Source organism: Anopheles moucheti, chromosome 2 (assembly GCF_943734755.1).
Source record: "Anopheles moucheti chromosome 2, idAnoMoucSN_F20_07, whole genome shotgun sequence".
Classification (NCBI taxonomy): Eukaryota; Metazoa; Arthropoda; class Insecta; order Diptera; family Culicidae; genus Anopheles; species Anopheles moucheti.
This window is the reverse complement of record NC_069140.1, coordinates 86,317,345-86,344,313: the sequence shown is the minus strand read 5'-3', so window position 1 is coordinate 86,344,313 and position 26,969 is coordinate 86,317,345. Positions and strand designations below refer to the sequence as shown.

General features: G+C 44.3%; 3 protein-coding genes and 1 pseudogene across 3 annotated transcripts; 3 read left to right on the top strand and 1 right to left on the bottom strand.

Annotated features, from left to right (window-relative positions):
* Window positions 1-7,796: 7,796 nt before the first annotated feature.
* LOC128298746 (uncharacterized protein DDB_G0290685-like) lies at window positions 7,797-8,950 on the bottom strand. The gene is made up of 2 exons (XM_053034525.1): window positions 8,541-8,950; window positions 7,797-8,478 (listed from the first exon to the last, which is right to left on the bottom strand). Exons 1-2 carry the CDS (start codon window positions 8,948-8,950, stop codon window positions 7,797-7,799), a joined length of 1,092 nt encoding a protein of 363 aa, XP_052890485.1.
* Window positions 8,951-12,004: 3,054 nt separating this feature from the next.
* On the top strand, window positions 12,005-13,983 carry LOC128299747 (peroxidase-like). Its single transcript, XM_053035799.1, has 3 exons — window positions 12,005-12,371; window positions 12,449-13,190; window positions 13,257-13,983. The coding sequence occupies exons 1-3, from the start codon at window positions 12,005-12,007 to the stop codon at window positions 13,981-13,983; spliced, it is 1,836 nt and encodes a 611-aa protein (XP_052891759.1).
* A 3,091-nt stretch (window positions 13,984-17,074) lies between these two features.
* On the top strand, window positions 17,075-20,251 carry LOC128298063 (peroxidase-like; annotated as a pseudogene).
* An 809-nt stretch (window positions 20,252-21,060) lies between these two features.
* LOC128297024 (thioester-containing protein 1 allele S3-like) lies at window positions 21,061-26,206 on the top strand. Its single transcript, XM_053032573.1, has 12 exons — window positions 21,061-21,165; window positions 21,250-21,445; window positions 21,506-22,184; window positions 22,247-22,515; window positions 22,578-22,669; window positions 23,075-23,339; window positions 23,413-23,625; window positions 23,694-24,147; window positions 24,210-24,518; window positions 24,586-25,859; window positions 25,924-26,077; window positions 26,160-26,206. The coding sequence occupies exons 1-12, from the start codon at window positions 21,104-21,106 to the stop codon at window positions 26,204-26,206; spliced, it is 4,014 nt and encodes a 1,337-aa protein (XP_052888533.1). The 5' UTR covers window positions 21,061-21,103.
* The last annotated feature ends 763 nt before the right edge of the window (window positions 26,207-26,969 follow it).

The window sequence follows — 26,969 nt, the reverse complement described above, 5'->3', positions numbered from 1 at the left end:
TCTGTCACTGGCAGAATGTGTGAGTCGGACACGTACGTGTGTCTTTTTACTATCGTCACTTACCAATCAAAATGTTCGCCCCGTTTCGGGAGGGGTTTGTGTTTTTCTTTCTTCCCTCACGGACGAGATATGGTGCTCTCGCAATGGATGATAGTGGAACGATCGAATCGAATTGCGGAACCGTACCGTGATGATAGTGGTGAAAGAAATCGGTTCGTTAACCATAATTAGAAAGTGTCTATCGATTTCATCGGGGCACGGTACATGGGAATATGAGTTTGAGTTTTCCTCTCGCAGGTGGTGCCAGGGAACGGTGGGCGTCGATACGGAAAAGTTCACTTTTGATGAATGATGATAATGAATAAAAGCCCTTCGGAGCTTCGCTTTTCTGTGGGATTGGGCGCGAACCATGCCAGCACCACACAGTTCCGTCGGTGCGATGGACTCACTTAATTATGACATAATTTATTCATAGCTCCTCACGACCATGGATGACGGAAGGGTGAAAGTGAGAGGGACACAAGAGATAGGAGGTTATCAGCTCCTGGTTTCCTTGTGACATCCGGTAGCGGTAGGGTTGAAGTTGATGGCCCCTCTCTGGGCCCTTAATTGAGCAATTGCCATGCCTTTGCAACCTTTTTGCCATGATGGTACATAATGATCGATGCGAAAGTGTTTTGTGCGAGAATGGAGGGGAAATCGAAAAGTTGTGGGCCCCGGTGGGTCTTAAAAGTTCCCGACGACACCCACAAACACTTTGCACAAATGTCCAATAAATAATTGCAACACATTAATGGCCAGCCGGATGCGTTTTATGAAGATCGCCTCTTGGTACGGGTGCGGGGCAATAAGTGGAATCGGGTTTTCCCATGGCAGTTCTCACTCGGAAACTGTTAAATTATTGCACTTAAGCCCACCTAGAACCTAGAGATACTAAAATGTCCATTAGGAAAAACGAAAGAATAAAGTGAAGTTATACGTAGCAACGGTGGTACGTACGCAATTTCATACCGAGGGTATATGGTACAGGACTTCAAAAAAAAAAACGGACATGGTAAGGATTGCCGCCTGTATCGGTGAAATATTGCAATAACCCACAGGCGGTACGAGATGTATAGAGAGAGAGAGAGTGTGGAAATTGGAAAAATTGGGAATTGGGTTCTCGATTTAAAATGGCACAAGCAGGCACACAAGAGATATGGCAAGCAAAGCGAAGCATTAGGAGGTATTAATCTCGTTACAATGGTCCGATACGATTGCGCACTTTCTTTATTTGGTCGGTTGGAATTGTGGCGGAACGGTTTGGGGCCGGGATTGCATAAATCATACCAACATCGATACAGTGGGATTTGCAGCCCATGTTGTGGGCATGTGTAAAGCCACTGGGATAGCTCCACACAACTCCTCCACAGTCACTCGAAGAAAACCCACTCGATGGTCGATGATGCATTTAAAAAGTGACCCATCCTTAGAACAAGTTGTGGAGGAAGCGTACCGATTACCATTACTATCGCAAAACATGATAATTCGCATGTGGACCGAATGACCGTAACACTGGCACACCTTGCCAGTGTCGGTGTACCAATTTCTTTCACTAAATCATCAATCTCCTGATGGGTAGCCAACCTGAACACCCTGCACTGGGTCTTTCTGTTCTCGGGCATTGTAATGCGAGACCGTGTGGAATTGGCACGAGCACTTCATGTGCATTTAGCGTCCGGCCGGACTGGCAGCCCCGGACACAGGACTAATTGGATTAGGTCGTGCTCGTCGACTGCATTTGTTGTTCACTTTTCACCTCCAGTTCCCTCAGTGTGCGGCAAACGAAGTTCTATCTTCGGTTTTGCCTTCCTATGATACACGCCCAACCACACGGCGGATTTGGCGTAGTGACGTTCTGCCAAATCCGTTCTCGTGGCGTGTGCAGACTCGTGATAAAATGCATGTTGCAACACCTCAACCAGACCCTCTTTCTCTCTATCACTTCGTTAGAGAGAAGCCTAGAATAGCCACACATGGCTAGCGAATATAATCGGACACACGAGCATCCATGGCAGCGTGCGATGGTTTGGCGGATTTGTGCCCATGCCGAATACCTTCTAATCCGACACCGGCTTCTTGAGAAGCACGGCTCTGATCAGACACGGTACGGACGGTACGGTAGCAGCAAGCACACACATAAAACCGTTCCAGCTGACCTAGAAGTCCGCATTGGGCCGCTTACGGGTAAGATGGTTGACTTATACCCCCTGTTTGGGGAAGGTAAACCGTTTTCGGCCGACCAGCAATAGCCCCAGCAGCTTGCGGTCAAAAGGCAACACACACATTCCGCCCCAAAAAACGGTGCCTCTAACAATCGAATGTGGAGGCAAACCGAACCGCGCGGAAGTCGCGAAACTGGGCAGAAGTTTCGCTTTTACGAGAAGGGTAATAAAAGATAAACCGTTTTACCACTAATTATCACATTTGTAACTGTGTAGCCCGTGCTGGGGGAGATGCGGAGACTTCCCGCATTCACGCCAAAAACCAAACCCCAGAAAAGGTAAGCCATGCGGAGGCAGTTGGCCACTTGGGCTAAGGCACTGCGAAAGGGTGCAAGGGGGTGAAAGATACGTAAATCATCTCCCATCGGGTGTATTGCACGGGCTATTCAACGGGATGATTTGTTACGCGGTGAAGTTTCTCTATCATATCCTGTGCGTTTCGTTGATTTTCGAGCTGGGAAGCGGTTCTTGGGCTTAACTCTTGGAAGGAAACATACGCAAGACACACAAGCGATCAAGCGGGTTTTTGGTTGAGCGAGAGCGAGCGAGTTTTCAACAGTTGATTAGGTTTGATGATGTGATTGTGCCTAGATTGTAGGGTTGTTTTGAAAAGGTGGAACCCTAGAATTAACTACTGACAAGTTGGGCGATTTGTTAGGACCCAGAATGCCAAACGTAACAGGAATTGTTATTATAGGATGCAGGTACAAGACACATGAAGAGTGGTGGAAATGGGTTTAGGACATTTGTGGTTGAGAATATTATTTATTATTTTATTGGTAAAATAAAATTAAATGGGGATTTTTTTGCACTAAATTTTATTAGAAAGCAGAGCACATATTAAGCAATTTTACTGATTATATGCACTCTATTGCTTCTTTTTTAATTATTACGCGATATTACATTATCACAATGCATTTAAAAGCTTAAAAAAATGCTAAAAGTCGCCCTTTGAGCCATACTTTATTGGATGGTGCCGTGACCAGGATTACGCCACAAGTGCTTGAGCCGGAATTATGGTTGGAAAAAAAATCAATGAAATAAGTTACTATTTCAAAGTAATTTTCGCATAAATATTTAGAGGCAATAAAACTGATTATTTGCATGATAATATTCGAACGACAAAAAAAAAAGATTAATATTATAAAACAATAAAATTTTACAATTCCGTCCACAATGTTTGAAACCCCATATTACCCACCCTTTAATTTATTTCTATTTATTGCCGATAACTGTGCCTCCGCGGTTGGTGGGTATGATTACCGTTCGAGATCATGAAAATTCATCACAGTTTATCGCGGAGCGGACAAAGTAGCAGCAAGCGAAACGTTAGCCACATCACGCGCAAACACCGATCGCTTCCGTAGCCGGCGCATCGCTACCCCAGCACCGGGGGTTTTTGGAACAGGCGACAGGCGTGCGATTTTTCGAGCATAGAGTTTCAGAGTCCAAGAAAAAAAAACGATTAAATTTCCTGCCACCAAGCATGGTGACTTATCGGTTACGCGATTCGAGGGGGTGAGGAGGTTGGATGGCCTAACCCCCACACCCCATGGAGGACCAACGCGGGTTTCGTACAAAACCGAAAATCTACCCCCTTGTAAAGAAGTATAGAAAAATATGTTAAAAACACTGAAGACCTCGCAGCTGGCGGTTGATGGATGGGGTGTATTTTATACTACGCAAGGAGCCCAAGAGCGGGAGCCTTATGCCTCAGAATCGGTGGTGGTGGGCCATAAACTGTCCAAAATGGAGCAGTCGGGCGAGCATGTGTGTGGCAAGCGAAAGAGAGAGAGAGAGAGAGGCACACACAGACGAAAACCACCGCTAACTTCGAATCAGCAAAGCGCGAATTTAAGCACTCGTGCGCATAAAATCCACTAGCTGATGGAGGAATGCGGGAGTGCGTATTTGAGCGATTTATATATCTTTTTTGTGTCCTATCTAACACCGTCCTAAGTGGGCGTGTGTGTGTGTGTGTGTGTGTGTGGGGGTGGGCTTTTTTATGTTCGACCTAAGACACTAACGCCGCCCAAGCTTGCAGTTCGTAGTCGTTAAATGAGAGATTGAACCTTTTGCAATTATAGCAAATCGATTAGTTGCATGCAGTTTCGCAGCTTTGGACAAGCGCCAGGCGGGCTGTGCTGTATGTTACAATCTGCCGGTGTGGTTTGGGTTCCCCACGCTTGCGAGAGGGCAGCGTTTGATCTGATTTCTTTTATTGCTTTACAGCTGGCAGCAATTTCGGCATACAGCCCTACTTCACTAGGAGCAAAGCAAATGGAAAATATTGGAGTGAAATAAACGGGAAGTTGTTATAAAACTCCACCTTGAACGTCACCTTCACAGGTTTGAGGTTTTTTTTGTTTAATAACGATCTACTTGAACGGATCGAACTTTCAACTCGATATCAGGTTACACGTGTTCACCTCAAACACACGCAGTGAATATTAATAGTGAAAATATTTGTGTTTATTGGAAAAAAATTTACGAGAACAATTAGTGACGAGTTTCATGGAAATGGGAAGCTTTTTTTCCACATTCCATTCCATTGCATACTGCGATTGAACATTCAGCGTTCTGCGCAATTCAATTCAAGACCGAACAATAAAACCTTTTACATTGTTAATTTGCAAAAGTAGTTGCTATTCATTAATTCTGCTGTCGAGCGTTATTGAGCTAAGGGGTATTTTAATATATGATATATTATTCACTGGAATGTGGTTTATATCTCGGTAGTGTGTTTTCCATCATTTTACAACTCAACGTGGGTTGAGTTCAGTATATCAAAATTCAAAATATTTCACAATCCTTTCACAGACCACCATTCACGCCAGATTTCATTGATGGCAAAATATTCGTGTCTAGTGCCTAGATTGGAATCAGTCATCCACATACCTTTGCTCAGTGTTGCCGATGTTGTACCGATCGGTTGCACCGCACTCGCTCGCCGTAGAATTTATCTTTATTTTCGTACCAAAAAACCACGAAAACCACCTACGCTTGGCGCTGGTGGATACTTTTGTTTTGTGCTGCTACAACATTTGCATACACGCCCATCCGACCGAAGCGAAGGAGCTGCGGTTGTGTGCAACCGAATTCGGCGTAGAATATTTTGCTGGCTCGCGCACTAAATTCTGCTGATGTTAAGCCTTCGCTAGATAAGCTTCACACTGGATCAATTTTCAACACCTCCCCAAATACCCGTTTCTAATCACCGGCGTGTGGAAATTCACGCGTCACTCGGGGGGGTTTTTTTTTGTTGTATTCTTTCCACTCGGCACACTCGCCACACCAGTATCGAATTTTTCGATACTTTAACTTTTTTCCCTCGCCCAAACGCCCAAAGGGGGTTTAGATTCGCTCGAGCAAAACGAAAGAAAATTAAAAAAAAAACCGTCACCGTAATCCGCGTGTAGACATTCGCGCGAATCGAACCGAATTGTGTGATAAAGCAAAGCACCACTGAAACCGCACACTCGCACTGTAACCGAACAGCAAACCGAAAATAGTTATAATACCAACCGCTGACCGGTGGTGTGCACGGAAAAGACGTTTTGCTGGTGGATCGTCTTAACGTCACCGTACGCGCGTGATTTTTCTTTCGCACCCGGCACAATAACACAACCCCCGGTAGAGTAAGAAACGAAATCACTCGCACTAAATGCTAATGCTGCAAGCCGGTCGAATGTGGCTTAATTCGGCTTTGCCCTAGGTGTTTTCGGTGCAGGAAGGGCGAAATGCGTGATCGAGAAAGGGGCGAGAGAGGCGCTGTGTTTGTGTGCGGTTAGGGTGGTATCGTGACCCACCCAACCGAGGTTCGTCGTTCGTTGTTCGTTTTGACCAATGAGTTTTTTTCTTTCTGCCGCGACCGTCCACCGGACCGAACAGGTGATGTTTGCCTTCGAAGGCACAGCCGAAGACTGAGGTGCGCTTCGATGGACGTACCGACGACTAGCCGCAGCGTTGATCTCGGCCCGATCAGCCAGTGGAGCCGACCAGGCTGATCTTGTGATCGTTTCCGATGGGAGATGCCCATCGAGAGAGCAACAAAAACGCTAATGCTGAGCAGATGGCATGTTCAAATAACTTTTGTTTACTATTACCATCTGTAGAATAATGATCAAATATTGTAAACTAAAAAATTATAGCATCCGGATAGTTTCCGAATTATAGCAGCAAGAAAATCAGTGATCAAGTTAGCATAATTTAAAATGGCTTCAATGGAATGCATTAAACATTAGAAGGTATTGTTACTAATTGCAACTAATTGGAATTATATAAAAATTTTATTTAAACTATTTTTTGGAGGACTACAACTAACCTCTCAAATTCTCCAAAAAAGTTAAAAAAAGGTAATATGTTTGATACATTTCATGTAAACAATCATATTTATGACCACTCACAGCATCACTGTGCACACCGAACGTGGAATCGTCCCTGCTTCTACCACCCCTGTCCGAGGGGTGAAGCGCGTGATTTGGATGGCTTCGTGACTTGTGCTCGGGTGGAAGTTGCAGAGAATGAAGGAAAGCGAACAAAACAACCTAACCACCAAACATCAACCCTCCCCATAATAATGCCCATGTGCGAGGAATGCGATGTCAATGTGCTCGGGCCCAGGCTGTCTGTATGTGTATGTGCTGGCGCGTGTTGGCCAGCAGCTAACGCGACCGTAGCGAATCAAGAATGGCTCCCCGTGTGCAAGGGGGTTGCAACAGTAAAGGGTGGCAGTGTTTAGGCTGGAGCCCTGTAATGCAATGTGCTTTTCAACAGGGTTAGTCGTATTCGTTTGTTTATGAAAAAATCTAACCACTGATTTTTTTTATTTTGTTATTAATATTAAAATTACTACTTTAAGATATCCAAAACATGTGTATAATACAATTTTATTCCTTTCTTTTATTCCAATTTTATAGAACATTAGTTAAGAAAAAAAAAATTTAACAAAATTGAAGAAAACGTTTAATTTATGGCATTTTAAAATTTACTCCAAATCGAAAGCATAACCGATCGACGATCCCTGCATTTCAAATGAATGAATGAATGAACGCTTCGAATGAACATTTAAGGGTGCTTTTGCAAAAGCTCACCAAATGAACACCGTTTTCTAGCAAATCGTGATCATGCTGCAAAATGAGGTGGAGATTGAAGCATTCGAAAGTAAAGTGCGCTTTTTGTGTAGTTTCTCGTGCCCATTTCCATTATGAATTTTATGATTCTCTAGACAATCTTGGGTGGAAGATCTTAGACTAAGCCAACGCACCCATTCAACCAAAATGGCAGTGCCATAATTAGTTATAATCTTATGTAATGATTATTTACCAGAACTATGCTTTGGGGAGGTTCAATAAGCACAGTGGACGATATTCAGCACAAGTTCATTGTAATAACAGTACCATTTAGTTCGATTTATTACGACATATTTGCACTACGGGTCGAGGTATCTCGTTAACTAGCCGCTCACTTTCAGCTTCCTATCGATATCGTACTTCTGCTAATCTTAATCACCTACGTCTCGGCACCAACCGTTCAATAGTCTTGCGCATCCCCATCGGCCTCACTGGCGTACTCGTACTGCCGATCTTCATCCCCTTTTTCCGAACCTTCGCCTTCCTCGTCCTCGCCAGAATCGTCATCGCCCCGGTACTTGTCCTCATTAGCCGAATCATCTTCCTCATCCCGATCGTCATCGGCATAATCGTAATCTTCGTTCTTTCCTGCCTGCCGACCATTTTCGCCGGCCTCCTCCGGATGTTCCTCCTCGCTGCCGAAGGACCGCTCGAAGTCACTGTCGAAGCGCAAAGCGTCGTAATTGTCGTTGAAATCCGATTCCCGTCCCGCGTCCGAGTCACCGTCGTATTCGTGCGCATAGTCCCCATCCGTCTGCCGCTCGGCCGATTCTAGCCCGTCCTCGTCGAACGCCGCACCATCGTCGTGGGCAATCTGTTTGGCCGGTTTCTGGTCGGGGATCTTGCCGACCGCCTTCTTCTTGCCGTAGCCATGCTCCGTACTGTCCCGTTCGTTCTCATGGTACACGATCGATTCGTAGCCGGTGTGGTTTTTCTTCTGGTTCGAGCCCGTCTTTCGTGGACCCGATTGGCGCGACGACTTGGCTGACTTGGTTGGCTTCTCCTCGGCGGGTTTTTTCTTGTTCTTGTTGGAGTTGGAGCTGAGACCATACGTTTTGTTTTTATCCGGATTTTCGACATCACTGAAAGGATAAGGCGTTAAATACGAGGGAGAAGATTTGTGCGTCTCGCGCACCTTACTGACCTGTCATGCTGCTCAAAGACTTCGTACGTCGGCTCTGGACGGTAGTGATGCGTGTCCATCGTCAGCCGTCCGTGTTCCTTCGCTTGGTCGTCCCCGGTACGCTTGGACTCGCCAAATTCTGTTTGTCGCTCGTGTCCATACTTGTTGCCGTCCTTCTTGTGGAAGTTCTCCTTATGCCGGTATCCACCCTTGCCCGACTCACTGTTCGAACGAACGAACCCGACCTCGCCATCCTTAAAGCCTCCATCCGAATGGAACTCAGCCGCGGGTGTCGCCCGACTGTCGACTCGTTTCAGGGGCAGCGGCCGTTGCAGGAACTTCGACGGGTCGAATATTTCCGGGTACATGTGCAGGCCGGAACATTCCACCAGCAGCACCGCAACCAGAATGAAGTTTTCCGCACGACACATTGCAGCACACAGCGCCGGTAATACACTGGGGACCACTTTCTTTGCAAACCAATTGTTCAGCTATGTTCACTTGTGTTTCACCTGTCGCCTTCAACGCACGGTATGCAAATGTATGCCGTTCGGTTCGGTGAAGTGTGATTTATAGCAGGAATGTGGTTAGTTCCCTACCTTGCAGTTGCCACCGAAATTGTGCAATGACCAGCGACCCATTGTCCCAGAAATCGATGCATAGCCCCTTGCGCGCCCGGGTGCTGGACCGATCGGCGTCTAACCAAAATACTCACTCAGGTGGAACGCGCGTGTGCGCCTTTTGGCATCGGTACGGTATCGAATTGTGTCGCGGGTGTGTGACGACTTGCATCTTGCCATCTTGCTGCCGGCTGATGACGGAATTCCCTTGGGAGGAAATGTTGCTTCACGAGCTGGGAGAAATTCCAGTAGACATGGAAGAAAACGAAAAGTTCATTATAAGTGTTTTTTAAATGCTTTTGCAGGTGATGGTTCTGGACGGTGCATCAAGGTGCTTAATGTTTTAAGTTATATACCTTTTTAATTATTTATTTTTGATATCTTTAGCATATTTTTTATTTACTTTTCTATTTATTTAATTATTTTGATATTCTAAACTTTGTGGCTACTAAAACTGAGAGGTTAAAAATCCAAAACATTGATCGTCAATGATCATTAGTAGCCAAAACATTTGAGTTGAAATGATATAATAATCAGCTTGCTACCCGCTGACCCAAGTTCTGTTTCGGTCAGTATTACACACCTGATAATGCATACAATGCACACAATAAACAATGTAAATAAAACAATCTCAAATATCACCAAATTCTGAAACCTCTCCTACCGTTAGCAAAAATGCATTCCCAATTTATTGTTGGCGCCGGCACGATAACGCTCGCAACAACCTGTCTTAACGAAACGAAGCCGATTAGCGAGCCCACTTGACCTGCCGCTACCGGTTAGACAATTACCTTGGCTTCATTATTGACGTACGATTGGCCGGCGGAGAGATTGATAAACCAACCACCCGGGCCCGGCCACGGCGAACGATGCGCGGAATGCAACGCGACGGTTTCGCTGATAAAAACACGGCAGCGATAGCAACCACTTTTGTTTAGCGACAGTTTAGTTCCGTTGCGTTCCGCGTGTTGGGCAATGGGTTTTTTAATTTTTATTTTCGCAAGCCTCCACGCCCCAGTATAAATGTGCCGGGCGCGAAGTGTACCGAAAGCAGTAGCAAATACCACTTCTCTGGTTGTCAAGAAGTTGCGACAGGTAGGGTTTTTAAATTTGGACTAAAAGCAGGTGTGCTCCAAACGCTGGGAAGGTGTTTATTGGATTTTGGTGATTGTTTTTGTGGAAGATTAAATGGACATAAAGTGAGAAAACAATTCAGTGATATTTATGAGCCACAAATCATTAACACTGTCTAGTTAATTTGCAATAATTGGTGATAAACACGAGCTGCTTTAAGTGACATGAATAATTGCAGTTATGTTCGGAAATTGAATAAAATCGTATGATTAAAAATACAGAGAGGATAACCCAGCAGTGTGTCGTGTTTTGTAGCCATTCCTGTTGTGTATAGCCGATATATGACAGCGTTGTCAGTTCATGTGTTCATGTGGTTACTATGGAAACAGTAAATAGCAGCCTTAGAGGTTTTATTCAAACTGTATGCGTAATTGAGGAGGAAATTGTTGATATGGTTTTGGCAGCTTTTATGTTTAATTCTATCTGAAGAATGGCAAAGTGTTAATTAGTGGTCTTGTTCGGGTCACCGCAGCATAGAATACCATGATTGCAGACTACACCGTAAAGAGTAGCGCAATTTAAAGATGTCTAAGACTTGTAAAAAAGGTCACCAACCCTCCTAATGAGACTCAATAGCGATCGACAAAAATATCTGATCAGTTGGATTATGGCCTTCCCAATAATGCTTCAAATCATTTTTTTGCTGCATGCTGATTAAACATAGTAGTCAATTGACAGTTACATTATACATTAACATTTCAATTACAAAATGTTTTTGCTTATCAAAACGCAACTTTGAAAAAATATTCTACTAAACTAAGGAAAACTAAGAAATATTGAAATTTATATTATTATTATTATTATTATTATTATTGAAATTTATATATGAATTAGTAACGATTACAAGTGTACCTATATTGATTGACTGATTAATTATGTCAATTACCGTATTTTAGCGTGTATAACGACCCCCCAGATGAATTATCCAAAATTTTAGGAAAATAGATTGTTTTTCTTTTTTTTTTCGACAATTGGAACGAGTTTATTGTTACATTTAATTTTGAACATTACTATTCATTATACTCTTCCATATCGTACACACTGATGTTTTCAAACACTTTATCATTGTCACCATCCCAGTCATCACTATCTTCCCAAATTGTATCATCCTCCATGCCATCAAGATTGTTACTGATTTCGCATTTTTAAAAGGTTTTGATGACAATCGCTTCGTCCCCATCTCGTTTTTTCGGAATGGTGCGTTTTTTTATTCTTCCTGAAGGAGTCAGATTCGAATCAGCCCCTTGTATCCACTTACTACATTATTCTCTTATCATACCCTTAAACGGTTGTGGTTGCAGCTGACTGGTTAGACCTCCCTCAAAGACTTCCAGAAATGTTTTGATTTGAGTAGCATTTTGTTTAACTTCTGCGGGTAGATGACCTCTAAATGCATCCAGTACAAGCATTGCGGGTTGTTCATAAGAGCTCCAAGCCTCTTGTTCCATACATTTTGAAACCACGGATTCATCTTTGTCTTATCTATCCATCCTTTTATTTCAACAAAACGACCTTAAATCCATAAAGCTAGAATGGAAAAGTTACTACCCTTGTATAACGACCCCCTTAATTCAACTTTGATTACTTTTTATCTAAAAGGGGGTCGTTATACACGCAAAAATACGGTATTTCTATTATGTATATGTTATTAATTGTCTATAAAAAGTGCCCAGTGTGTGCAACTTTAAAGAACTTTGCTTTTTTGTAGCCCAACGTTTATTTCCGCCCAGGATGAACGCTGCCCAATGTTTCCCCCATTTCGTCATCCTTCTATCGAGCTACGCCCTGTCACAATCGACCTGTCCCGAAGCCCCCGTCTGCGACAACGTGCACAGCTACAAACTCGATGGTTCCTGTAATAATTTGCTCAATCCCACCTTGGGAACACCAAATCGACCGTACGCACGGTTTGTACCGGCTAGCTATTCCGATGGCATTTGGGAACCGTACCGTACCAGATCCGGCGAAGCGCTACCGAACGCACGGAAACTATCGTTAAATCTCTTCGGTGAAACGGAAATGAAACATCCGAGAAATACGCTGATCAATATGCAGTTCGGACAGTTTGTTGCGCACGATATGAGCTTTACAGCGGGTAGTAAGTGTGTTTGCGTCGGTGCAGACATGAAGCATTGCAACGTTTCATACTCCGGTTGTGTTTTCTCCCTTCTCAAGGTGGCAACGTACAGTGCTGTGCCGATGGTAAACCAGTCCCCAAGGAGCTTGCCTCGTCGAAATGTTTACCCATCGAAGTGGCGAGCGATGATCCCGTGATGGGCGAGGAAGGCGTGGAGTGCATGAATATGGTACGCACTAAAACGACACTGGAGGATCCCTGCGCGCACCAGGAAGGCGAAGAAGCAGAACAATTAACTACAGTCACCTCCTTTCTGGATCTGTCGGTAGTGTACGGGAACTCAGTCGAACAGTGCAATCGTTTGCGTACCTTCAACAAGGGACAAATGGCAGTTGATGAGCGGAATGGACAACAGTGGCTTCCGGCACATCCCAACAAAACTATTGCGTGCAGCGTGAAAGACGATTCGGACGTGTGCTATCTCACCGGAGATATTCGCTCCAATCAAAGCCCGCACCTAACATTGATTCATCAGGCATTTCTGCTGGAGCACAACCGATTGGCGAGGGAAATGGCCGAGCTGAATCCAGCCTTGGACGACGAGGTACTGTTCCAACAGGCACGCAAGATTAACATAGCGCAGTATCAACGGATCGTGTACTACGAGTGGTTGCCAATCTATTTGGGACGACAGAACATGATAGCGGCCGGGGTATTGCCCGACCTGCATCAGCGGGACTTTGCCAGAGATTACAACCACACCGTAGATCCGAGCGTGGATAATGCCTTCGCAACGGCTGCCTTTCGATTCTTTCATAATTTAATTGCCGGCCATTTGGAGTAAGTCTGAGCGATAGGGTATAAGATAAGAACGAAGATTTGTTATAACGCATTGTGCAATTTTAGCTTGGTGGCGGAATCCGCACAACCTACCGGATCGCTACGTCTGTCCGATTGGATCAACAATCCCTCGGTTCTGGAGAAGGATGACAACTATGGATCGCTTTCACGGGGCATGATCTACCAACCGCACGATCTTCCGAATAATCAGCTTACACCCGAGATCAAACACTTCCTCTTCCGCAACGGAGGCCGCGTCGGCGTAGACCTGAAAGCGATCGACATCCAGCGTGCCCGCGATCATGGACTCGCCACCTACAACGACTATCGGGAGTTTTGTGGATTGAAGCGCGCTACCAGATGGGAAGATTTTAATGAAATTCTGATACCCGAAGCGGCACCCCTAATGCCGGAACAGTACGCGTCAGTGGACGACGTCGAGTTGACAGTGGCGGGTGCTCTGGAACGACCGTTTGGCGATGGAATGGCGGGGGAAACGTTCGGTTGCATTCTGCTCGATCAGTTCCGTCGGACGAGAGTCGGTGATCGGTTCCACTTTGAAAATGAGGGCATGTTCAGTGCCCGGCAACTGCACGATCTTCGGAAGGCAACCATGGCCCAGCTGCTGTGTGATAATACTCACGGCCTTAAGGAAATACAGGGGCGAGCATTCTTCCTTGTCAGTGACGATAACCCGGTGGTAGCGTGTGACCGGCTTTCCGGTGTGAATTGGAATCGATGGCTTAAAATCCATCTTATGCTGCTAAACCAAATAAAGAACAGTTTGTCTTAGAAAGGTAAACGCCCTACGGATGACATATAATAAATATGTTTTACAAAGATGAATGTCTTATGGGATAATCTTCAGAGTTAATCAATTATAAAACGATGCTGTCTTATCATTTATCAATTTTAGAGATAAGCTTTTGTAAACCGGATTAGAATTTTAAAATGCCATACAGTCTTGATGTCGCAGATGTGCAAAAATCCTTGACGATCTGCATAATTCCTGACAATAATTGTAATTGATAGGTTTTCTTGTATCTCTTAGAGGCATCTCGTCTAAAGGCCACACGCTCGTCTAAATGAATTGTAATCAACTACATGTTAGATGCCTGTATTCTAATACGTGTTAATGTTATTCGTGACCTTGGAGTTCTTCTCGACTACAAACTGTCCTTCAATGGTTTTGTTGATCTCATTCCGTTTCTACAATGACTTCATGCTTTCAACTTTGCCTCCTCCTTTTTGAATTTCCATCTCTCCCCTGGTTCTTCAAATCTTTTTTTGTTTCTCCTTACTAATAATCCCTCTTAAGTTATGATTTAATGTTCGCCATTGATTGATCTATGTCCAATGTAATATTTTTATTTTAGTTTGACTTGTTATTGTGAAATTTAAGTTTAGTTTTAATAATCCTATATTTAGCCTTAATGGCAGATGTCTGTATTTTTGAAATAAATAATAAAATAATAAGCTTGATGTTTACCTTAAATTAAGATGCCTCTAAGGGTTCATTATTATTCAATTATTACGTAACGCTGATAGGTGGGGGAGAGAGTTAGAACCATCGTTACGATTTGTTACATACGGGCGAGAGGGGGCTTCAACTTTTTGTTACGTAACATACAATAAGATTATACTTAGATTCTCGCTTCATAGTCTATGTAGACAAAATTTACTTATTTAAGGGATTTTGATAACAATCCCATGTTATCTGCCTACCTGTCGATTGATATTCACTCAGATAGTGATTTAGGATTCCGGTGTGTAGTAGTGGATCCAGTTCGCATCCGTAGTCACATAACAAGCCTCGTCGAATCATAAGACTTAAATTGACCTTGAACAGCTCTAAACCGTCTCATAATGATGCATCCTAGTTATTCACTATCTTAAAGAACTTCATACAATTCATCATACATGAGCCCATTATTCAATATCATTTGGAATGTACTCGGACGTACAGTCACGACATAGTGAGCCACTGTAGACAACTAGAACGTGCGGCACCATGATCGATGCTTGTATGGCCATGTTTGAAGTCAGCATACTAGGTAAAATAGTATATTTTAATGGTGCTGCATTTTATGATGCTTAGTTTTTTAGAACCTCATCTGTGTTTTATCTAAAAAAAAACCGCTAGTCTAAAAGGTGAATAAAAAATGAGAATGAACAGAAGACAACTACGCAAAGCAAAGGTTGATGGTGGTGATAGTACTGATAAATAATTTACTCACGAATTATTATTCTTCATAGATTACATCGATTCGCCAAGGTACGACGTAATGTCAACTTCCAAACGAGCTTCTTTAGCTTTTTTAAGTGGACGATTAGTGAATGAATATTGGATCTACATTTGGGATCTGTGGTGATTGAGGACTTTTTTTCGAAGCGTCTTCCGGAAATTGATATGTTATCTTTATGCAAATCCTGTTAAGACTTGGTTTTGTTAACTTCGTACATGAGAATTATACCAAAATTCGTCGAAATTTGGCAAGTTTTGCGTTACGTAACAATCGAATGAACCCTAAGGACATCTGATCTTGAAGTTGATCATTCCTTTCCTACCATTCCTCAGAAATTTCTCCAGACACCATTAAAACAATACGAGATTCCGAATAAGTTTGCATATTGTCCGTTCCACACGACAGTTTTGTCTTACGATAAGGATATGTTTCGGGCCAGATAGCAGGATAAAAGAGTTCACGAACACAATGCCAGGAGAAGAGCATACTGTTTAGCTATCGTTCACCAAACTAAACACTGTACTGAATGCAGTATCTACCCCGGTATGAGATGTATGTAAACAGTTCCAATTAGAGGCCCGACCCGTTGTGTTCAACATCAAACAAGTACTTCATTGTGAAACATCATCAAAGCTGCTCTTTAAATGATCCTTTTTTATGGAGATAATAAATCCATTATGTGTGAACCTTTGACTGTTTATTCGCACGCACCACGCGAACCACACAACGGCACCGATCAGATACGACTGTGCGGCAAGCAACCACCGGATCGGTTTGTTGGCGCGGGGACATTTGTTTTGCCGTGATTTAACTGATACCGCACCGGTACCGGATTGGTGCACAAGTTCATCAATCAGCGTTGCACATTAGCCGTGTCATCGATATATAGTGCACCCCGAAAACAATGGCATGCAAAATGAGGTGCAATATTTTCTAAACAATCTAAACAGTTTTCCGTCCCGTCCACGGTGTGCTTCTGCCCGGTTGGCAGCGGAAGTGTACGTTAATGGTGCCTGATAGGGTTTAATTTGCAGCTTACGGTATATACGTGTACGTTGCACAACAGCCATCCCCTAATGGAGTGCTGCATTGTTTGTTCCTGGCAGTAACGCGAACCGCACACAATCCCTTTCCGTTCTGCGGCCCGGTAGAGGGCCAGCCCCGGGGCATATAGGGCAAGAAGCTGCGGTTAACGTTCGGTGAGTGTTTTTAAAGCGCGTGCCACGCGCACACGAAGCATTTATCGCATCAGCGTCACATTAGGCAGCCATTGTTGCAGCGATGAAAGCAAACCGCGGGTATCAATTACATTCTTATTGCCCCGTTTCCCGTCCCGGTATCGAATTTCCACGCGGTCTTCGCAACAACCCCGGCGGTGATACGGGATCGGTGCTGTGGTAGTATAAATTATCGCGCTGTAAATATTGTGCAGCATAATTTGTGCTGCGTTTGGCATATTCTAATGGTAATTTGCCCACCAGTTGCATCGGCGTGTGTTCCGATGGTGGTTTTTTTTTTTTGTTGCATAGTTTGGGATATTATTTTGAAGTGATTTTGTTTTGTTTTGCTATTGTTTCTCGGCAGCTTTTTATTGTTGTTTTTGGTGAACGAATTAAACATCCACGCGAGTGCGCCCAAATGTATGCAATCGTGCGGCACGGTGTGGAGCGATTTTTCGTGTGCTTAATTTTGCTACCGCGTGCACCGATCCGTACGGTGCTGGGTGTTTGTCCGGTGGTTGCATCCTGCGATGAGGGCCACACACCCTACCGGACGATGGATGGGTCGTGCAACAGTCTGTACAATCCACTGTACGGTACGCCGTATCGGCCGTACCGGCGCCTGCTGCCGGCACAGTACGGTGATGGAGTGTTCGAGCCGGCCCGTATGGCTTCCGGCCGACCGATGCCGAACGCTCGTCAGCTTTCGGTGGCGCTGTTCGGCGAGACGGAAGCACAGGACCGGCGAAGCACCATCATTAACATGCAGTTTGGGCAATTGGTCGCGCATGACATGAGCTTTACCGCGGATGGTGAGTTGGTTTGGTTTTGTAGTATTTTTTTGTTTTGAGTAATGCAAAATAGCTTCCAAAGCAAGTTCAGTGAGCTAGTAAGAGACTGCTGCCCTCCAGGCGATTCATTCTTTTAGCTTTTCATTATAATGCCGGTGTGAGAGATACCTTTGGAGATTTTCTTCTTTAGTGATTGTTTTATTTTGCAATAATGATCACATACATTTGTTTGCAATGAGATGAGCCTTGCACTTGGAAAAGTGAAGTAAACTTGTATACACTAATTGATAATACAGGCAAAGATCAGTATAAAAAGCTTTAAGGGAACTAGAAAAGATTGAACAAGAAAAGAGTCCTTGGTTTTACAAGAAACGCAAGATACGTAGCAAGCAATCTTATAGGGTATCCCGCAATTCTTTGACAGTTGCCCATCAATTTTTGAATCCATCCCGAGATTTTTTGACGGTTTCTCATATATTTTTGAATTCGTTCCGAAGTTTTTTGATTGGGGCGGTCCGATGATGTATTGGTATCGGCGCTGGTCTTCACACGTCAGGACCAGTCCAAAATCCCATCTCGATCAATTTTCTGTACACATGACAGACCATCCGGCTACGCATATATAGAGACGAAAAAAGCCAGGAATGACAGGCCTAGGCCTCTTGAGGTTGTTGTGCCCGGTTGAAAAGAAGGAGAGATGTTGAAGGTGAATCAACCATTGATTGATGAGCTTGACGGTAAAATCTCTGCGGATTGTAAGCACGCTAACCAAGCACTTCATCCGCAGCGGTCGATTTTCTCTAATTTTTTTTCGTCTCAAAGATGACATACGGAGGCCCACGGTTTTCCATGATTGCATCTGAACCTGTGACCTTCTCTCTCTTATCTGTGGTTCAGAACAATTGCAGGATATTGCTGTGATTAATCGAAAGACAATTTATTTAAAGTATCATTCAAAAATATTTGGAAAACCGTCAAAAAACCTCGGAACGAATTCAAAAATATGTGGGACTCAGTCAAACAATTGTGGGACGCATTAAAAAAAAAAAATGATGGGACTCAGTCAAAAAATTGTGGAACGGATTCAAAAATACCTGGTACGCAATCAAAAAACCTTGGGAAACTGTCAAAAAATTGTGAGATACCCTGTATCAACAACGTTCGAATAACATTTCGGCTATAACCTTTAAAACGTCCAGACTTTCAGGACTTTCAAGATGTATTTGAGGTTATGGCTTTAAATTGAAGCTTCTAAATTTGACCATTTCGTTCCAGTGTTTGGTGTGAAGTGTTGTCCAAATGGGAAAAGAATTCCACCAGATTTGCTGCCACCTCGTTGTATGCCACTTGAAGTACCGTCGGATGATCCAGTTCTACCTCTGGACGACATACAGTGTATGAGTATGTTACGCACCAAGACTACGCTGGAACACCCTTGCGTTACTAACTACGGCACCGCCGAACAACTCTCCTCTGTCACTGCGTTCCTGGACCTTTCCATCGTGTACGGTAACGGGGTGGAACAGACGGCCAGCCTGCGTCAGCATCGGGGAGGCCTGATGATGGTGGAACACCGCCATGGTCAAGATTGGCCACCGCACAATCCAAACGCGAGCAGACTCTGCCAGATGCGGGAAGAATCGGACGTTTGCTATCTCACCGGTGACTTGCGCTCCAACCAGAGTCCACACCTGGCGATTCTGCAGATCGCTCACCTGCTGGAGCATAACCGGCTGGCGAGCGAACTTTCGAAGCTCAATCGCTGCTGGGACGATGAACGACTCTTCCAGGAGGCACGTCGTATCAACATTGGCAAATACCAGTCGATAGTGTACAACGACTGGCTGCCGATCTACATGGGCCGTGAGAATATGCTGCAGCACGGACTGCTGCACTCGGTTGCTGGTGCGGGCGGGTTCGTGCGGGACTACAATCCCCTGGAGGATCCAACCGTGAGCAACGCTTTCGGGACGGCTGCGTTTCGCTACTTTCACAACATGATAGTGGGCCAGCTCGAGTTGAGTTTTTGCTCGGTTGTTTGGGGGATGGTTTCGTGTGGCATTTAGCTAACCGGAGCAAGTGTGTTTCCTTTTGTTTCCAGTTTGTACAGCGATTTGCGGTAGCATCGCGTGCGGAATGGTTCTATTCGGCTTTCGGACTGGCTGCGCCGTCCGGGTGTGCTGGAGGAGCGCAACAACCGGGAGCTACTGACGAGGGGCATGATCACCCAGCCGCACGATGCCGCCAACGACCAGCTGACGCCCGAAGCCAAACACTTTCTCTTCCGGAACGCGAACCAGTACGGTGCCGACCTGAAGGCGATCGATATCCACCGGGCCCGGGACCACGGACTTGCGAGCTACAACGACTACCGCGAACGGTGCGGACTCGAGCGGGCCAACCGGTGGGAAGATCTGTACGGCAGCATTCCACGAGCCACGGTCGAGCAGCTAGCACGGTGGTACGAGACGGTGGACGATGTTGAGCTGGCCGTGGCCGGTGCACTGGAAACGCATCACCCGGGCGCAACCGTTGGTTCAACGTTTCTGTGCATTTTGCTCGAGCAGTTCCGGAGAACGCGTACCGGGGATAGATTTTTCTTCGAAAACGGTGCCGAGCATGGGTTCGATGCGAAACAGCTGCGTGAGGTGCGGAAAGCGACGATTGCGCGATTGCTGTGCGACAACACGGAAGGACTCGCGCGTATGCAGCTCGATGCGTTCTTTCTCCCCGACGAGAAGAACCCGCCGGTACCGTGCGCGGAACTGCCCGAGGTACGGTTGGAACCGTGGCACGAACGATAGTGGACGAAGAGTCTATTTTCCCACCGGTACCAGGTGCACGGATAGGGATTGTCGATGGGAGCGATGGAGTGAGCTAAAAGCCACGCGAGCGGACGGTTCTGGAGTGAACGAAGTTGCAATTGGATTATTTGCCAAATATGTTTGCTTTTCAATGGAAAAGCCGGAACAGAGAATGATTCGGTGAATGTTACATCATTTCGTTTCAAATAGAAACGATAGATAGTGATAGAACAATATCGATCACTATATAAATATAAACTATTCAAATTTGATGGAAAACTACGAAAAAGGCAAATATAACTGTGCCACATTTAACAAAGTGTTTCTGAAACGCTTTTTGACAATTAGTTACGATGAATGCTGCTTTAAAGTTATAACATCTTTTGTGTTTTTATTTTTATTGTATTTTGTTCTTTTGTTTATTTTATTTGCAATAATGTACGAAAAGTTTGCATGTTTTGTTAATTCGTTTATTGCACTTGGATTGCGTATATTTTGCACGCAAAGGAAAGACATCCATTCTTCCAACAAGCGATTAGCTGTTAGAAAAAGAATTACTCCTTAATCTACGGTTCAGGTCGTTGGCACGTTAACTTGCGGCATAACAAACTTGCCACTGTACTGTTGAAAAAAGAAGATAGTGAAGGTTTTACCCTGACACTCTTCGGTGAATCATTTCGGCTTAAAGATTAATTCTTATCATCACTCGACATTGTAGCAGTTTGCGATTATGTATTAACAGTAAAGCTTTCACGATCGGGTAGCTGTTCGAAAACGGAATATTGGCTATGATTCAGTACAATATTGGACACCATCTGAAGCAGACGCAACTTCGCACAACGCTCGAACATCATGTGGCAGTTCATAAGGTCACGAATACTTACGGTGATAATCTTCATAGGAGCTGCTCATGGGTAGGAATCAAGGCTCTAGTGATTGCAGTGTTCGCTGGTTAACATTGGTTTGTGAATAAATGCCCTGTGGTGCTTCCGTTTCAGAATACTGGTTGTGGGCCCCAAATTCATTCGGGCCAACCAGGATTACACGGTTGTGATCAGTAACTTCAACTCGAATGTGAGCAAAGTGGACCTGATGCTACAGGTGGAAGGCCGATCCAATGATGACATGAGTGTGCTGAACTTAACGGAGACGGTTGATGTGCGACGAAACATGAACAGGATGATCACCTTCAATGTAGGACGAGCGTAATTCAACAGATAAGTGTGTGGAAGTTGATCGTTTACTCTCTTGCAGATGCCTGCGGACTTATCAGCTGGGAATTACACATTCACAATCGACGGACAGAGTGGCTTCAGCTTTCACGAGCAAGCCGATTTGGTGTTCCTCGGTAAATCTGTATCTGGTTTAATACAGACCAATAAACCCGTATTCACGCCGGGAGATACGGTTAAGTTTCGTGTGATAGTGCTAGACTCTGATCTGAAGCCTCCGGAACTGGTGAAAACAGTTCACGTAACGATCCGCGATCAAGATGGCAATGAGATCGAGAAGTGGCCATCGGCAAAACTTCACGCCGGAGTGTTCGAGAATGATCTGCAACTCGCGCCAACGGCAATGTCTGGAATGTGGAACATCACGGTGCAGATGGACGGAGAAGAGCTCGTCTCGAAACCGTTTGAGGTGAAGGAGTACGTGTTGCCATCGTTTGATCTTGAGGTACTAGCATCAGTAATTCCTCTGGAGGTACATCAAGGTTTGAATCTGACGATAGCAGCCAACAACTATCGGCGAAAACCTGTGAAGGGGTTGGTCAAGGTAGAACTTTACTTGGAAAAAGACGTGCTAGACCAGGAAATAGAGTTTGAAATGTACGGCATAAAGCAGATGAAGCTGCCGTTCGTTGACCGCTTTGAGGTGCACGAGGATCAAAAAGATGTGTTATTGAAGACGACCCTTATTGAGCAGCACACAAGTGAGCATAGATCACGCCGTTAGTTGTGGAATGAACTAATTTTTGGATCGTTTTTGTTGTAGATCGCACCGTAGTGAAAGAATCTCGGATCACTGTGTACAAACATGCTTACCGTGTGCAATTGATAAAGGAAACGCCGCCGTTTCTACCAGGGCTACCATTTAAATGTGCGCTTCAGTTCCGATACCACGATGGAACACCTGCCCAAGGTATCAGCGGGAAGGTGGAGATACTGGATATTGGATACGAAGCAACTGCAACTAGTGACAAGGACGGTTTGATCAAACTGGAGTTAAACTCAAGCGATAGTGTGGATTCGATGTACATAAACGTAAGTGTTTGTGTGAATTCTATATAGTACGTGATGCTCAGGAATTTAAATGAATTTTTCAGTTTTATAAAGATGATGGATTCTACTTTTATGAAAGGGTGGTTAAAGATCATGCCGTGCCAAATGCCTACATCAAACTGGAATTAAGATCTCCGTGAGTAGAAATTAATTAAATTTAATGTGATATTTCATAGTTGTAAACAAACTCTCGTTCGCATGGTTGTTAATAAGCTGGAAGTTCGCCGATTGTTAGCGTGATCGTCTCTATCATGGCTCTTCTCCTCTAAGATTGTATATGCAGTAAAGTAGTACAAATGGTTTGTTATGTATCAAAGATCTATTTAACTGCCCGTGTTATTTGTTTTCATTCCACCTCTCTAAGTCATCCAGTTGTGCTCGTGTACGATGTACTATTTGACTTCTTTTCCTCATTATCATTCTGAGCCGAAGATGCCTAAGAATAAGATAGTTACTATGATTGTGCAGTAGATTTGACGACAAAGGTATGAGCAAGAAGTTAATCGAATCCAACAATAAACGATTCCACCTTTACTTCCAGCATTCTGGTGAACCGTTTATTGCAATTTATGATTACGTGCAGCAATCCTGTGACTTTCTTCACGTACTTCATAGTGTCCAAAGGGAACATCGTAGATTCTAGTACAATAAGACCGACGAATCAAAACAAATATAACAAATATGTCTTTCGGTTGATCGCCTCGGAGAAGATGTCTCCTAAGGCAAAAATTATCATAATGACTGCAGTGAACGGTGTAGTCGTCTACGACTATGTGGACATCAATTTTGAAGACCTCCGGAACAATGTGAGTGAATCGGTAACTTTTTGTGTGACCATAATTACTGACAGTTCTAAGATGTGTATCTCTTTATCAACAGTTTGTTGTGAGAATAGATAAGCAGAAGGCAGAACCGGGACAACAAATCGAGCTGCACATGTCTGGACGACCGGGAGCATACGTGGGATTGGCCGCATACAACAAAAGATCGACGTTCCGCAATGAGGACCATGAATCTTTCTGGGATGACATTATGCGAATGTACGGTGGACACGATTCGAACGCTGAGAACGTGAAAGAAGACAAATTTCGCGTAAGATGGAAAAGTGGTTTGCAAAATAGTGATTGCGCGTGGTTTCACTTGGAGGTTTCATTTTACAGAGCATGGGACTGTTCGTTCGGACGTTGAATGACATGAAGTTCAATGAAGCCCACGGCATGGCGGCACGTTACGAGTTGCAGATAAACAATCCGATCCCCAAGTCAGAGCCAAAGCTGAGAAGCTTCCCAGAGTCGTGGCTATGGCAGAACGTTTCTATTGGAAGATCTGGATTGCAGAGGATGAATGCGACAGTGTCAGATACGATCACATCCTGGTACTTGACGGGATTCTCCATCGATCCGGTGTACGGTTTGGGCATCATCAGAGAGCCGATCCAGTTCACAACGTTTAAGCCGTTCTACATCGTGGAGAGTTTACCGTCCTCGATCAAACGATATGAAGCAGTCGAGCTGCAGTTCACACTGTTCAACCTTCTTGAGGAGGAGTACATCGCTGATGTGACGTTGTACAAAGTGGACGATCAGATGAGGTTCGTTGACCAACCTCTGGAAGGTGAGTTACAATCATAGTTTGAAGTGATCCATTGAATACATGTGAATAAACCATTGTTGCAGAATCAACTTACATCAAATCCGTCAGCGTTCCGTCGAAGGTTGGGGTACCAATCTCATTTTTAGTTAAAGCTTTAAAGCTCGAAGCGATAGTGGTGCGAGTAGAGGCCACGATCGAGTTGACTAAGTCAAGGCGACTAACGGACGCACTGGAGAAGGTGATCCGAGTTACGCCAGAAAGTTTGTTACACGCAAGGGAGGATTCTCGGTTTTTCTCCTTCGATACATACCAAAATAAAACCTTCCGGATGAACTTGGATGTCCACAAGAAGGCTGATAATGGTTCGCAAAAGATTGAGATCCGACTGCGACGTAAGTTTAAAGTGAATTTTAAACCTAACCATTTTAATACTATTAAATTGTCTGCTTATGTTCGTAGCCAACCTGCTTACTGATGTAGTCGGTAACTTGGATGAAGTACGTAAACCTTCGTCTGATTTTCTAGAGGAGATCATGGTTTGGTTTGTGCCAAACATCATGATGCTTGACTACTTGCATGCTATTGGCTCGAAGGAAAAGGATCTGATCGATAAAGCTACTGATCTTTCGTACCAAGGCTATAGAAATCTAACGAATTTTTACAAGCCGGATGGTTCGTTTGTAGCGTGGAATCGTGAAGGCCACTTGTTCCTTACCACCTTCGCTGCAAAGGCGATGCAAACAGCGTCGAAGTACATAACCGAGTTTGATGCGAGTATGCTTGAGACGACTTGCGGTTGGCTTGCCTGGAAGCAGCACGGTTCGGGAAGGTTCGATGAGTTCAGTAACGTGGTGCACATGACTTTGCGAGGTGGTTTGTATGACAGCATCCCATTGACATCGTACGTGGTGACGGCGCTGCTAGAGAACGAGTACGCCAGAATGAAGCACGCGGTTGTGATTGAAAAGGCAATGGCCTATCTAAGCGGCAAGGTGGAAACTATCGAAGATCCTTACCAGCTAGCAATTGTGACCTATGCATTTATGTTGAATGAACACAAGCTGAAGGATGTGGCCATCGGAAGGTTGATCAACATGTCTATCATCACTAAAAATGGCAAAGAAAAGTACTGGGAGACAGATAACGGCGTAGAAACAACGGCTTACGCCCTATTATCTTACGTGCTGGCGGAGAAGTATGTGGAAGCTATTCCGTTGATGCGTTGGCTGGTGAACCAAAACTTCGTTAAAGAAAGCTACCAACACGTGCAGAGTACCTACGTGGCACTGAAGGCACTAACAAAGTTGGCGGAAAAACTATCTCCTTCGCGAAACGACTACGCGATAGAGGTGAAATACAACCAACCTTCGTCAACCACAACAACGCTCCCGAAACAAACCCTCATAAACTCACAACAACTCGACGTCATCAAATATGAAAATATACCACAGGACACACGGTGGGTAGAAGTCACCGTGGCAGGAGTTGGGTCGGGTATGCTGGAGGTGATCTATCAGTACAGCTTAAATCTAGTCTACTTTGCGAACCGATTCGTGCTTGATGTGGAGAGACAAAATACAACTTCCGACTATGAACTGCAGCTGAATGTATGTGCTAGTTTTATTCCAACATGGTCTGACCAAAGTTCAACCGTTGCGGTGATCGAGGTGACCTTCCCCAATGGGTACGTAGTCGATCAGTATCCGGTCAGCAGAGAACAGAGTGAAATAATGGTAAGATGATTTGAAGGAAGAAGTGAAAAACAGCAGAAGTGATAAGAATTTCATTTGTTCACAGGAAGTTGCTGTTAGGTTTGGTGGCACATCCGTGTATGTGTACTATGACGGAATGGATGAGGAACGAAAATGTTTCACCGTCAACGCTTATCGGCGGGGCAATGTGACTATGAAACATCCAGGATATGTAATCGCCTACGATTTGTACAATCAACGTGAGTTTACTAGAAGCAAGTGGTTCAAGTAACGTTGCATCAGCCACTTAACATTACCTATTTCTCTTTTTTCGTTCTTTAGATTTCAATGCCATTAAATCGTACGACGTAGACAAGCAGGATGCGTGAGAAATCTGCGATCCAAAGCAATGCTAAATATAATAACTTCACTTTTGCTTATTGAAAAGTAACAACATGATTATCGTTAGTTGTTTATCGGATTTTCTTTTAGAGAAAGAAACAAGATTATTACAACTGATGTGGCAATATGTTTGTGGTCGTTTAGAAATATAAGAGATATATTTGTTTTTCTTGATCTGTTCACAGTTGCGCTTACTCACGCTCGAAAAAGCAAAAGAACTCGCTGTACATCTCGTGAAATTTTCAGGTTGGATCCGTCTCACAACAATCGTAAACTTCCGGCTTTCTCCGCGGTCTGGATAACCTCCATCAACTCGGTTCAACTGAGTTGTAATTCGTTCTCCTTCTCCGCACGCCCTGTCCACGTATAGCACCTAAGATAGTTCGACATTTTCCGTTGATATCCGACAAGGTTCTTGACGATTGAGAATTATTGTTTGGTCATAATCGGACGTGTCAGTGTGCGAAATATGCTGTACTTCGTATCGTGTTGGAATTTTATGGGTCTTCAGGAGTCTGTGGGGACGCACAGTACGCACGATTCACCGTTTAAAAATATGTCGAGATTTAGGGTTTCAAAAATTTGGTCAAAGTCTCCGCTTATCTCGTTGAGTGTGCAAGAAAAGATCAACGAAAACACCTTTTAGGACTGTGATGGTTTATATGGAGGCATATTTCAGTAGTCTTTCCTTTTCTTTATTGTATCGTTTTTGTACACTGGGTGCATAACATTCAGCGTCCTGCAGTTTCT

Coding starts and splice junctions, on each gene's coding strand:
- LOC128298746 (XM_053034525.1), bottom strand. CDS start 8,950: ATGTGTCGTGCGGAAAACTTCATTCTGGTTGCGGTGCTGCTGGTGGAA. Junction 8,479..8,540: donor GTCTTTGAGCAGCATGACAG/GTCAGTAAGGTG, acceptor TTATCCTTTCAG/TGATGTCGAAAATCCGGATA.
- LOC128299747 (XM_053035799.1), top strand. CDS start 12,005: ATGAACGCTGCCCAATGTTTCCCCCATTTCGTCATCCTTCTATCGAGC. Junction 12,372..12,448: donor TATGAGCTTTACAGCGGGTA/GTAAGTGTGTTT, acceptor TCCCTTCTCAAG/GTGGCAACGTACAGTGCTGT. Junction 13,191..13,256: donor TTAATTGCCGGCCATTTGGA/GTAAGTCTGAGC, acceptor GTGCAATTTTAG/CTTGGTGGCGGAATCCGCAC.
- LOC128297024 (XM_053032573.1), top strand. CDS start 21,104: ATGTGGCAGTTCATAAGGTCACGAATACTTACGGTGATAATCTTCATA. Junction 22,670..23,074: donor AAACTGGAATTAAGATCTCC/GTGAGTAGAAAT, acceptor CTTTACTTCCAG/CATTCTGGTGAACCGTTTAT. Junction 23,626..23,693: donor TGAAAGAAGACAAATTTCGC/GTAAGATGGAAA, acceptor TTCATTTTACAG/AGCATGGGACTGTTCGTTCG.